We start from the raw sequence: 13,254 nt of genomic DNA, 5'->3' as shown, positions 1-13,254 counted from the left end.
CTCTGTCCTCTAGGGGCGCTGTGGGTCAGAATGGACTCCAGGCAGTGGGTGTGGTTTGGGCTTTGCTTCCGTGAAGATTGACATCCTTGGACGCCCAACGGGAGTCACTCTGAGCTGGAACCGACTGGATGGTAGTGGGTGTGGTGAATGCTATAATGTGCAGTCTGCAGTGGCACTAATGACTGACAGTAACTCATGGGTAGATACAGAGGTAGATTCGTTTGTTGAGTCGGTGAGGGCAGTTGTCCAGGCACACACCTGCATATGGATACAGGCGTGGTGGGTATTCATACGTGTTTGCAGATGCTGCATGTATACTCACATACATAATAGAGCGCATGGGACACAGTTACAGAAACCAGTTAGACATCAAGACTGAACTCCTGGACTGGAGGACTAAGGACCACAGGCTTGGCAGACATCTAGGTCAGTTAGCAAAACCCAGCTTGTAAAATTGATGTTCTATGTCTAGGCTGCTGAGTAGCATCTGGAGCCTTAAAGCTTGCCAGCGGCCGTGGAGGAAGCAGTACTCTTCCCCCTTGGAGCAGAGGAGATGAGGAACATCATGACTCAAGGAAGCATGTAGTCCAGAGGAGTAATGAGCTGCACAAAGCACAGCCTCCTTCAAGCAGGAACAGCAGGAGGTGGCTCGCGGCTCACAGTTCCTGCTGCTCTGACCAGGACTGCAATGGAGGGTCCCGGTTAGAATGGGTGGAGAGTGGTGTGGTAGTCAAAGTTGTGTGTCAACTTGGCTGGGCCTGGTTGAGTGGCTGGGCAGCTGGTGGTAGTTATTCCCCATGATGAAACTGGCAATCAATTCCGTGGTGGGATCTACCACAACTGGCTGAGAAGCTGCTTTGGTTATGTGGTCTGCTTCCTGTATATAAGCAGCAGCTTTGGGAATGGTCTTTAGCTTATGGCACTCTTGGACCCTGCATGTAGCCGTGTTGTTGTTCAGCGGGCTGCCATACTCTGCTGACCTTGGGCCTTTCAGTGGACTTGAATTAATGGCCTGCTGTGTGGTTTGGTAACATCAGGACTGTGCCATTTTGTTTGTCAACCTTGGGCTTTTAGCCTCAGCAGTCAGTAGCTGCCTGAGTGAAGAGATGCCTCCAGCTTTAGTGGGCAGGACCAAGAGGCAGAGCTGAAGGCAGAGGTCGAGGGGCTTTCACACAGCCCCTAGAGCCTGGCACTTTGAACTTGGACTTCTAGTCTCCCAAACGGTAAGAGAATAAACTGTTTGTTCAGCCATCCCATTTGTGGTATATTCCTGCCAGAGCAGTACTAGGTAACCAGAACAAATGTAGAACAAAGTTCAGTCTCAAAAAAAGAAGAAGAAAAAAAAAAATTAAAAGACTCAACTTGGTGCCCAGAGGGACTGCAGGGGTCCCAAGACTGTCGCCCTAGACAGCCTCCTGCCTTGAGACTGAAGACACTCCCATCCTTCAGCCAGGTCCAGATGGGCCCATAAAGTAAAGAATAACACCAGGCAAGAAGGGACTGTCAGCGTAGGAGACCAAACCAAAGATGGGAAGACGTGGAGGGAGGGACAGACACTGAGTGAATGGAGATGGGGAGCCCAGGGAGAGAAAAGGGGATGTGCTGACACATTGTGGGGATTGCGGCCAGAGTCATGGAACAGTGTGTGTGTGAATTACTGATTGAAGACTAGCTTGCTGTGTAAATGTTCACCTGAAGCACAGTGAAATATGTATAAAAACAAGACTCTAAGCTGTGTGATTCATCAGTTAAAACCGTCATGGTGGCTGCTTTGGAAGCATTTAAAAACATCAGCTCATTCACCAAAGATACCTGGAAACTGCCAGGCAGCACAGACACGTCCAGTGAGCTGTGACGCAGGCTTGCTGAGCTTGACCTCAGTCCCTGGGAGCTGCTCGGCCTGGAAGTGGGGGAGGAAAACCAGTGCTTCTTACTCTTGGGCTCCACGGGGGTCAGGTGGAAAAATGGTTCCCGAGTAGTGTGTCACCAAAGGGGTCACAGAGGTAGCACGTTGACACTGTGTGACTGTGGGAACCTTTATAACTCAGTTTACTCAGAGGCAAAAGTGTGCTGCTACAGCTTTGAGAATGCTCGTTCCTCCAGTGACACTCTCCCTGATGGAAACTGATCAAGGATTTCAGGGTAAAACTATAAACAGGTCCTTCTAAACCTTCTATTAAATGATGATGCTCAGTGTCAAAAATAAAAAACAAGATTGAAAAACCCAAACTCACTGTCATTGAGTCAATTTCTGACTCATAGTGACCTATAGGGCTTCCAAGACTGTAAATCTTTAAGGAAGTAGATTGCCTCATCTCCCTCCCACAGAGCAGCTGGTGGATTTGAACTCCTGACCCTCTGGTTAGCAGCCAAATGCCTTAAGCACTGCATCACCAGAGCTCCTCCAAAACTGGTACTGAACATAACAAACTGCCCAGAAATACACAGTGTTAGCATGTGGTGAACATTTTCCAGTCCATCTTTCTGAGCCTAGATGCCAATAGGAAGGCAAAGATGTAAAACTGTGACGTAGAGAGACATACAGACCGTAACTTTTATTGAAGACAATTAAGTTTTATGAACGAGAGGTCAAAACAAAAAGGGAAATCAATGAAATACTGAAGCAACTGGGCAACTTCTGATAGAATCTTCCTTACCAAGGTAATACTTGCTCCGTAAGATTCCTCTAAGGTTAAGGAAAAAAGTGACTGATGATGGTTGTTCTAAGTTTTGTTAATTTTGGGGGGAACGTTTTATTGTGGTTTGGGTACAGATGTACAGAGCGAATTCATTTCCCATTCGACAGTTTGTGCGAGGTTTGATTTGTGACATTGGCTGTCATCCCTCAGTGTAGCAGCACGCTTACCACTTCCTTCCTGGGTTCCCTGTTCCCTTTCACCCATCTCTCCTGCCCCTTCCTGCCTTTTTAACTTTGTTTTTGGGCAAAATGCTGCCCTTTTGGTCTGACGTGGTTGAGTGTTCAGAGGAGAGCGTTCCTCACTGTGTCCTTGTTAGTAGGCCTGTCTCTTGTTTGGGTGGAATGCCATTTCTGGGGGTGGGTTCAGTTCCAGGTTTGAAGAGTGTCTAAGGCCCACAGTCTCAGGGGTTCCACCAGTCTCTATTAGACTAGTTAAGTCTGGTCTTTTTTTTTTTTTAAATGATTTTGAATTCTGTTCTACGTGTTTCTCCCATTCTGTCTAACTCAATTCACTGCCATCGAGTTGGACCTGACTCACAGCAACCCCTCCTTGGGTTTCTGAGGTGGTATCACTGCAGAAGTAGGTTGCCCAATCTTCCTTCTGAGGAGTGGCTGGTGGGTTTGAACCTCCAGCCTTCTGGTTAGCAGTCACATGCCTTAGGCACTGTGCTATTCTGTCTAGGACCCCCTGTTGTGATCCTGACCCACTGTTGTGAGTAGTGGTAGCTGGGCACCATCTTGTTCTGGTCTCTGCCTAGTGGAGGCTGTGGGTTTTGTGGTCCATTGGTCCTTTGGACTGACTTTGATTTTCTTTACTCTTCTTTGCTCCTGATGGGAAGAGACCAGTAGTTTTCTCTTAGATGGCCACTCCACAGTCATTCCTCACCAGAGTAGGTGGTGGAACATTGTCTTTGTGGACTGTGCCATGCTGATTGACCTAGATGTCCCCTAGGACTACAATCCTAAGCCTTCAAGCACAGTGACTCACCCCCTCAAAGTGTATGGTTATGGCTAGGAAGTGTTCAGGCCTTTGCCCCCGTATGCTGTCCTGTCTGCCTGGATGAGTGTGCAGCACGTGCAGATACGTGTGTAGAAGTAGCCTGTGCCACACTTGTGTATGCTCATGGGCGTGCTCTGTACACTGTGCACACCTGTTCAGCTCACGTCCCTGATGTTTGTATCCTCTTGTGTATTGTAGTTTGTCCTCACTCTTGGGCGTGATTGTGTTGTGACGGTGTTTACCGTTGTCGCTTTTTACTCTGGGTACTTCTCGGCATCCTCCTTGCCCTGGTCACGAGGTGCTGATCCCCCCTTACCGTGTGCTCCTGTTCCCTTCACCCAAGTTAGTACATGTCCATCCTCCAGTTAGTGCTTTGCCTCCCTCTCGTCCCTGGTAACCATCAGAGAATGTTTCTTTCTCCTGTAGACCTTTTCTGGACTTGTACGATAGTGGTCTCATACAGTATTTGGCCTTTTGTGATCGACTAACTTCACCCAGCATAAGGTCCTCCAGGTTCATCCACTTTGTGCGGATGTTTGCGGACTCGTCGTTGTTCCTTAACAGTACGCAGTATTCTGTTGTGTGTATAGACCACAGTTCGTTCATCCGTTCACTGTTGATGGGCACTTAGGTTGTTTCCATCTTCCTGCTGTTCTGAGTGGTGCTGTGATGAACATGATGTATGTGTGGTCATGCCACGCCTCTTTCTTCGCTAGGATTGTCTATCCCAGAGTGGGATAGCTGGATTGTATATTGTCTCTATTTGTAACTTTTTAAGGAATACCATTGTCCGCAGGGGTTGTAGCATTTCACAATCCCACCAGCAGTGGATGAGTGTCCCAGTCTCCTCACACCACCAACTTTTGTTGTTTTCTGTCTTGTTGATTGTTACTGCTATTGCAGGGGTGAGATGGTATCTTGTTGTTGCTTTGATATAAGACACTTGACTGCTAACCAGAAGGCTGGCAGTTCAAACCCACCAGCCACTCCTTGGAAGGAAGATTGGACAATCTGCTTATGTAGTGATACTGCCTTGGAAACCTAGGGAGGGATTGCTATGAGTCAGGTCCGACTCAATGGCACATGACAACAATGGCTAATGGTCATGAGCATCTCATGTGTGTGTTGGGCCTCTAAATGTCTTCTTTGGTGGAATTGTATATTGGTGTTTGTTGTATTGTATATTTGGTATTTGTTGAAGTTCTCTGCTTATTTTTTGTATATTTTGTATTTTTGTATATTTTGTATATTTTTTGTATATTTTGTATAAATTGTATATTTGGTGTTTGTTGATGTTCTCTGCTTATTTTTTAATTGAATTGCTTGTCTTTTTGTTGTTGAGGTATTGAAGTTTTCTATACATTTTAAGAGATTAGTCCCTTGTCAGGTATGTCATTGCCCCAAAATTTTCATAGCCTATAGATTTTCTGGGAGCTCTGGTAGCATAGTGCCTAAAGCACTTGACTGCTAACCAGAAGCATGGCGGTTCAAATCCACCAGCCATTCCTCAGAAGGAAGATGGGGCAATCTATTTTCGTAGTGATACTGCCTCGGAAACCCAAGGAGGGGTCGCTATGAGTCGGGTCTGACTCCACGGCATATAACAACAACAACATAGATTCTCTTGTTATTGTTTTGGGGAAGTCTTTTGGTGCACATAAATGTTTAATTTTCACGAGGTCCCAGTCATCTAGTTTACCTTTTGCTGTGTGCTTTTAGTTATGCTTGATAGACTGCTTATGCCAGAAGTCAGAGTCCCTCAGTTTGTCCCTGGCTTTTCTTCTGTGGCCTTTATAGTTTCAGGCTTTACATTTAGGTCTTTGATCTTGAGCTAGTTTTTCTGTTTGGTGTCAGGTATGGACCCTGTTTCATTTCTCTGCAGATGAGTATCGAGTTTTGCCAACACGATGTGTCAGACCCTCTCTTCTCTGTTTAATGGATTTCAGCCCTGTGTGGAAGGTGGGCTGTCCGTGGGTGGACGGATCTATTTCTGGGTTCTCAGTTCTGTTCCCTTGGTGTGTGTGTCTGTCTTTGTGCCTGCACAGGCCGTTGTGACTGCCATGGCCGTGGGGTAGGTTCTGAGGTTGGAAAGGAGCAGGCCTCCCACTTTGGCCTCTTTGCCAGGAGCGCGCTGTTGATCTGAGGTCTCTCTCCATATAAAGTCGGTGATTCGTTTTCTTATCTCTTTAAAGAATGTCAATGGCATCTGGATTGGGAATTTTATAAATTTTCTTAAATAAACTTATAAAAGTGAAGTCTAACATACACGAGGTAAGCCAGTTACAAGTGGCCAGCTCGGTGCATTTGCAGAGTGCACCCCACTGACCCTCCTCCCAGCAGGCTGGTCAGTGCCAGTGCCCAGGAGACCCTCAGGCCCTTCCCAAAGGTAAACACGATTCTCGGTCTAACAGCATAAAAGCCACGGGGCGATGTCGCCTATTTGGAGTTTTGAAAATGAAATCCTGCCCTGTCCCACTGCTGTCTGATGGCGTCTGCCGCGTGTGGCCTTCCTTTGCATTATAGGACGTGCTGTCCATGTGTGAGCGTGCTACCGCTTCCTTCTCGGCTTCACTGATTCCAGTTCCTGTATCTGTTGGCGCAGTCTCTTGACGAGTGTGTTGGGGCACCCCTGGGGCTGGCCTCGCCTTGTCAGGCATTCATCACGTGGTTCCTGAAGCCTCCACCGGCAGGGCTGGGGGGCGGGGGGGTTCAGCAGCGTGTGGCATGTCCGTCTGTAGACAGGGCTGTTTCATGGTCCCCTGCTGTTGTATTAGTTTGCATCTGTCCAGTGATTAATGTCTCCACTGGCTCCGGAGCTGGGCCTTTTTTAAGAAGTTGACTTGTGTTCTGCATTTTCCTCACATTCTGTCTGGAACCTTCTGTCATGTCCCTGGTTGGAGTGGTGAGTAGTGAGAGCCAGACACCATCTAGTTCTTCTGGTCTTTTTTGTGACGTGCCTTTTTAAAGTCCCTCGCTCATTTTAAAAATGAAGTGTAAAAATAACTTTCAAATTCCCCTGCAAGTTTGCTGAGGCCTTTGGGTGGCCTGGGGATGGTGAGGCCCTTACACGGTGCACATTGCTGCCGTCTCCTGCCCCTGTCTCCTGCCTGGGGCCTACGTTTTCACTCATTGTTGACCTTGTTTATGTTTCGTTTGGAGTGACCCCTTACGCTACAGAGTCTGAGTGGCTGTGATCTTTGCAGAAGCCAATCGCCAGTCTTGGGTCTTCTGTGGTACCACTGGGTGGGTGTGAACCGCCAGCTTTGGGGTCAGCAGCTGAATGCAGACGATCTGTGCCAACAGGACCCTCTTTTGATGGTGTCGCCTGATGATCCGAAATTCTTCATTTCTCTGATGACTGATTTCTCATCCTCTCCCTTTTTTTGCTTTTATGTCTATTGATACAATCAGTTTTAATATAACAAATTAATATTTCTACTGCTGCTTAAACTACTGCAGGTTCTCATTTGGCTTTTGTATCTTTTCTTTCTGTCTGGATATAACCCTTTGTGGTTCTCAGACTGCATACGTAAACTGGACGTAACCCTTTTGGTTCTCAGACTGGATGTAAACTGGACATAGCCCTTTATGGTTCTCAGACTGTATATGTAAAGTCGAATCACTTTTTGTTTTCTTTCAGTAAACGCGATTGTTGACGTCTGCACAGTGAAGCAGTTTAAGGTGAAAGCTTTGAAGAAGGAAGGACGGACAGAGCCTGTCTGTGCCATCCTTTATGCTTACATCTCCATGCTGAGCATTGATGACGGCGTGACAAAAGTCGTGCGCAACAAATGGTGAGCGGCTACATTACTCACTTGTTTTACACATTACTCACTCATCTTTGAAGAGACAAAAACAATTCTTCATATTTTAAGGTCTGTGACAGTAACAGGTCTTCTTTGACAGAACAGTGATTTTTATTTGAAAGAAACATACAGAGAAATAACTCCTATTGAAAAGCTTCTGTGCCAAACTCTTTAGGGTCAAAGAGGAAAATATCCTCATAAAGTGACATTTAATCTGCAGTACTTCCGAGATCTTGAAAACAACAGGCCTGGTACAGACAGAGCCCTTTAGCTGGGACAACAAGCTGATGTCTCATCACAGTAGAACGTTCTGGTGGCTGAGTAATTTCAGCTGCATGAGGAGTCGGCCTCCCACCATCTCTCGGGTAAGACAGACTGCACCAGGCTTAACGGTCAGCCACGGCGTGCTTGGACCGAGCGTGGACTGGCGTTGGTTAACGGTCATCTATGGCGTGCATGGACTGAGCATGGACCGGCATTGGTTAATGGTCAGCCACGGCGTGCGTGGCAAGCAGTGTGGAGCATGTTATTGTGGAAGGCCCCTGTGGATGTGCTTAATTGAACTGGTTACTGAGATGGTTGTAGTCCCATGTGCAGTTTTAAGAAACAACACAGAGACCCCACGCACATGTCACTATCTGTCCTGATTGTAATATTTTGCAGAATCACAGCTCAAGGTCACAGTCGGTATACTGACCGGGTATGGGATCCAGCCCATTGTCCCATTCAGATTCCCCTTTACCTGCATTTTGTGCATGTGTGCTCTACACATTTTTTTCATATGTGTAGGTGTGTGTATGTACTGCTGCCGTCAAGATGCTGACCTGGGTTTTTTTTTTTTTTTTTTAATTTTATTGTGAGTTGGGTGAAAGTTTACAGAGCAAATTCATCTTCCATACAGCAATTCACACACACTTTGTCTCATGACATTAACTGCAGTCTCCCACAATGCAACAGCTCCCCTCCCACTTCCTCCTTGTAGTTATCTCTTCCCTGTGTCCTTCTCTCCCATGCACTCCTGCCCCCTGAGCCGTCTCCTTGTGTATACACAGCCTTTCTATTCGCCCATGATTGATCTCTCCAAGGAGTGTATCTACCTATGTAAATGTTCAGCTCATATGCTTGTCTTTTGTTTGACTGAAAGCCACAGGAGTGGGTTCAGTTCCAGACCTGAAGGGCAGCTAGGAACGCTGAAGGTCCTACCAGGCTCTCTCAGACCAGCAAACCTGGTCTTTTTTTTTTTTTTTTATGATTTTGAGTTTTGTTCCACATTGTTCTTCCACTGTATCCGGGATCTCCTACATAGATCCCTCTCCAAATGGTATTGACAGTAGTAGCCGGGCACTATTTCCTCTGGTCTCATAGTCATATAGGCTGAGGATCGTATGGTGTACCAGTCCCTTGGACTAATTGTTTCCACGTGCCTTTGGTTTTTTCATTCTTCTTTGCTTTGGACGAGGAGAGACCCATCGTTGCATCTAGATGGCCTCTTGCAAGCTTTTAAGATCCCAGTCGCTAGTCGCCAAAGTAGGGTATGGAACAGTATTTTGGTGTAGTGTGTTATGCCAACTTAATGACATGTGGATTTTTAAACCATTTTAAGATTTGATGTTAAAGTTGAAAAACTAATGTAGAAGCTGCTGTGTTTGTTTTTTAAAAACGAGTTTTCAAAGTATTTTTATCATCTCCTCGGTTTTCCCTCTACCTCTAATATTGCCTTCTGAGAACAAGCATCTCAGCTTTACTGAGAACTTCATCCTGTGGCAATGGGCACAGTCCTGTGGACGGGGTCAGTCCTGTGGGAGGAACTGGAGTCAGCACTCCCGGTCAGTGGGCTGAAGGACTCCTCTGAAATCAGACCAGCACACATTGACCGCTCTCAGAGGGCGTGTCGGCTCACGCACAGCGTTTAGGGTGTGGAGCCTGGGAAGCCCCCTGGGTTTTTCTGGGTGTGTCTGGAGGACACAGTGTGGGGAATGTTGAGCCTAGCTTTCCTGCCCCCCACCAACTCACTGACGAGGTGGGGATGTAAGAGATGACAGGATGGGACAGAAAATCCCCCCAGTGCTGAAGTGGAAGTTTTGCAGCTGCTCAGAGAAGGGCAGAGGGAGGGCTGGGGGCAGGAGAGGAAGGAGCCCGGCTGGGCCTCAGAGGCTGGTGAGGATCCCAGCAGACCAGAGGAGCGGGGATAGCTCAGGGGTCTCAGACAAACCACGGGTGTTGTGAACAGGACCACACTGGGTGGAGCCAGGCCGACTGCTTGTTCTCCTGTCTGTCTGCTCCTGCCCAGCTGGCCATGCCGCGCAGAGCCCGGGCCGACTGCTTGTTCTCCTGTCTGTCTGTCTGTCTGCTCCTGGCTTCTGGCCGTACTCGCAGCCTTTGAAGCTGCAATTCATTGGAAGAGGTCATGCCCGTCGCCCACAGCCGCCTGCTTGATTCTTCTGTCTGTCTTTTCAGTGGTGGCTGTGGTTACATCGTAAATGAAGCATCCAACGCCTGTACAACCTGCACCAAGGCTGCGTCAGCATTTCAGTGTGTCTTTCCCAGCTTGGAGCTGCTGGTCGACCTCAGTGACCACACAGGCACCCTGCCCTCCTGTAGTCTCACTGGGGGTGTCGCCGAGGAGACGTTGGGCTGCACGGTAACGCCCGGGGAGGAAGAGACCCTTAGAGTTCCCGTGCACTTCTCTTCCCTCAAACCTGGGTTGTTTCTGTGAACAATGGTAGAAATTAAGACATTAGTGGAAAGGCCTGGTGAGAGTCTGTCTTGATTCAGACACACATGGCCCATGTTATGTGTCAAACCCTCATAAGTGTGATTATTAGGCATGTCACCTAAGGCAGAGTGGAGGAATTAGCAGGAGGTTCTGGATAGTCAAGTGACAGTGGGGAAAACAACACATCGGGGACTTGTCAGTCATCTGGTGGCTCTCCCAGGTGGGTTTGGGGTCGCTCCCCTCTGGGGCTACAGGGTCAGCCCTGCGTGGCCTCCCTGGTCTGTCTGCACTTTTAGAGCAGCCTCTGTTCTTGGAGACTCACGGGTATACAACGTGGCAGTGTTGACACAGCTTGTGGGTGTCCCACGAGACCTTTGTTCTAATTGCGCCTTCACTTTGCTGAGAGGTTTTCTCTGCTGAGCCCCTGGCGGCTTCAGCGGTTTGTCCTGTTCTGTCTCCTTTACTGGAGCACTGAGCTTGTGTGACGGTGATTGCATTTGCAGTGAGCAAGGTCCCGTGACGTTGTCGGCAGGCGAGGTCTGTGTTTACTTCAGAAATGCTGGTCACTGGTGTAACCTCTTTTCTTGACCAGGTGAATGAGTTTCTAGCGATGACGGATGAACAGAGAACAGCATTAAAGTGGCGATTTCTTCTGGAAAGAAGCAAAGTTTATGTAAAAGTCAGTGTGTCTTCCAGTGCTGTGTTGTTTTGTGTATCCAAATAGTAACAGGCCACCGTAGAGCCCTATGAGTTAGGGAATCTGTTCTTTCAACAACGTCCACCTCTCCGTGTGCTCACAGCTCAGCTGTCCCAGAAACAGTGGGGGGGGGGGCCTGGTTTCCATGGAGCATCAGCAAGAGCCTCCCTCCCACAGGCAGCCACCCTGGACCCTGGAAGCCGCTAACACTGTGATCCCACAACTCTAAGGGATCACTCTCCTTACCCTTCATACACATAGTGCTTACTTACATTACCAGTGAGTTCCAGCACCGTAGCCCGACCGTGACCGACTGTTAACCACTGCCGGTTCATGCCCGTCGGTGGTTAGTAGCCAGTGCACGTGTGAAACCCTTTTTCCACTCTGTTTGATCTGTGACCCTAACTCCCCCCATCAGAGACACGTCGTGAAAGACGACGTGGACTTTGTTGAGGTCAGTCAGAGCCTGACCTGCAGCTTCTGCCTGAGAGCAGAATTCCTTCCACCACAGCTGACAGCTGACATTTGTGCCCACAGCTGAGAACAGGAGATCTGGGCTGTTCCTTATTCGTAACGGGGATTTCCCGACTTGACCTGTCAGGAGGATTCTAACAGCGGCTCTGGGTTTCTTCCTGCAGTTTGTCTGGTTGTCTGGAGCACGGGGTGGGTTCAGAGTCAGTGTGCTGTCCTGTAAGCTGGCGGACCCTGTGGAGGCAAGTGGCAACCTGTCAGGACAAGGAGAGCCCTGACACTGTCATGTTGGACTCTGGGAAAGTACAAGGAGTTTCAGCTGCCCTTAAAATGGAACATGGTTTCCATGTTATGGATAACACTGTATTTTGACCACGTGAGCGAAAACTCTTTCTGCGGATGGAGCTGGCCTGGCGGAACTTTCTCCTGGGCTCACTTCTCCTGGGCCTCTCCGTGTTCAGCCCGTCCATGTCTTCCTAAGTCGGACAGTGTTTGTGTCATGAATAAACATGTTTCTTGTTGCACAGACACGAGAGCTTTCCGTCTTTAGCCATTGCATGCCTTATCTCATCGCTGGGCGGAGTCACGTGTTGGGAAGGGTTGGGAAGGCTTGCTGACTCAGGAAGCACACTTAACAAGAGTCTGGACCAAGAGGGAGGAGACCAGCTTCAAAGTGACGTGAGCGGCGTGCTGTTCTCAGGAACCCTGAGGGCAGGAGGCTCACTCAGCTATGAGGACCGCAGCCTCCCTTCTGGCCCAGGCATCTTTCCAGCAGCCCCAGAGCCCACTGCTTAGCTCGGCCTGCACCTGAGAGGACGTGTCTGCTGTCAGCACTGCCCTGTGGTCTGGGAGCGGCCTCTGCTGCAGGACTGAAGAAAGAGGGGAAAGTGAGTGACACGCCTCTGTGGACATGGCGTCAGGAAGGGTCTAGCGGATGCTTTCATCACAGGCAGCCCCGGGGTGGGGGGGTGCGCCGTGGGGCAGGGGGTGCGCTGTGGGGTGGAGAGTGTGCCCCGGGTCAGTGGGGTGTGCCTCGGGGAGGGGGATGCGCCTCGGGGTGGGGTGTATGCCTCGGGGAGGGGGTGCACAGTGACTCCCGGGTGCCCAGGCTGTGCTGATACCCTTCCCCTGGCCGTGGACACAGCTGATGGCCCTGTGAGAGAAGTGTGTTTGCTAAGCAGGGTGAACCGGCTGGGTGGGCCGGGACTGGGAGGGAGGCCGGAGTGTGGTGGCAGGGAGAGGACCATATCCTCCTCACGGGGAGGACGAGGAGATGAGGAGGGGAGGGAGCGAGGGCTGCTGGCAGCCAGGTTCACACCCACTCTCGGTCAAGCAAAACTGGAAAAGGCGTCCCCTTTGCTCGGGCCCTGTGTCTCAGAGAACAAGAGGTGAGGAAGGATGTCAGACCCAGGCCATGTGTGGAGCTGCTGACCTCTAGGAAGCCAGGTCCACAGTGCCGAGGCCTGGGAAGCTGAGCCCCTCGCCTCAGGTCCAGGCCCCCTGCTTGGGCTCTGTCACCACACCTTCAGCGGGGGGGGGGGTGTGCGCATACTTAGTTGCCGTGTACGGATTGTATATAAAACGTATACATAGTTATATTAAGTAACACAGGTGCGAATCCTGCACAGCTGGCTGAGGGCACTGAGTGACCTGTTACCTAGTTCACTCAAGGGACACCTGCTCTCTCACGTCAGATAATGACACGTGTCTGCAGGGCTGGGTATCAAGGCAGACGGAATCAATGGTATTGCACAGAGTTTACCTTGGATGTTAGTAAGCCCCAGGGATACAAGTGAGGAGAGACAACTCAGGGACACCCAAAGCAGCAGGCCAGAAGAGCAGGAGAAAGGGGATTAAAAGCCAGGA

General features: G+C 49.4%; 1 protein-coding gene across 1 annotated transcript in view; it reads left to right on the top strand.

Annotated features, from left to right (window-relative positions):
• The window catches only part of MEIOB (meiosis specific with OB-fold), a 23,357-nt gene extending 11,691 nt beyond the window's left edge, over nt 1–11,666 (top strand). Inside the window, exons 9-12 of the mRNA XM_007939654.1 lie at nt 7,339–7,492; nt 9,962–10,145; nt 10,813–10,899; nt 11,556–11,666. Of these exons, the coding sequence (XP_007937845.1) occupies nt 7,339–7,492; nt 9,962–10,145; nt 10,813–10,899; nt 11,556–11,666 (536 nt within the window). The remainder of the gene's footprint in view (nt 1–7,338; nt 7,493–9,961; nt 10,146–10,812; nt 10,900–11,555) is intronic.
• Nucleotides 11,667–13,254: the final 1,588 nt, after the last annotated feature.

This window comes from Orycteropus afer, unplaced genomic scaffold, assembly GCF_000298275.1.
Source record: "Orycteropus afer afer isolate SDZICR_OR568_19922 unplaced genomic scaffold, OryAfe1.0 scaffold00061, whole genome shotgun sequence".
In the NCBI taxonomy this organism is placed as follows: Eukaryota; Metazoa; Chordata; class Mammalia; order Tubulidentata; family Orycteropodidae; genus Orycteropus; species Orycteropus afer.
This window is presented reverse-complemented; position numbering and strand designations above follow the sequence as displayed.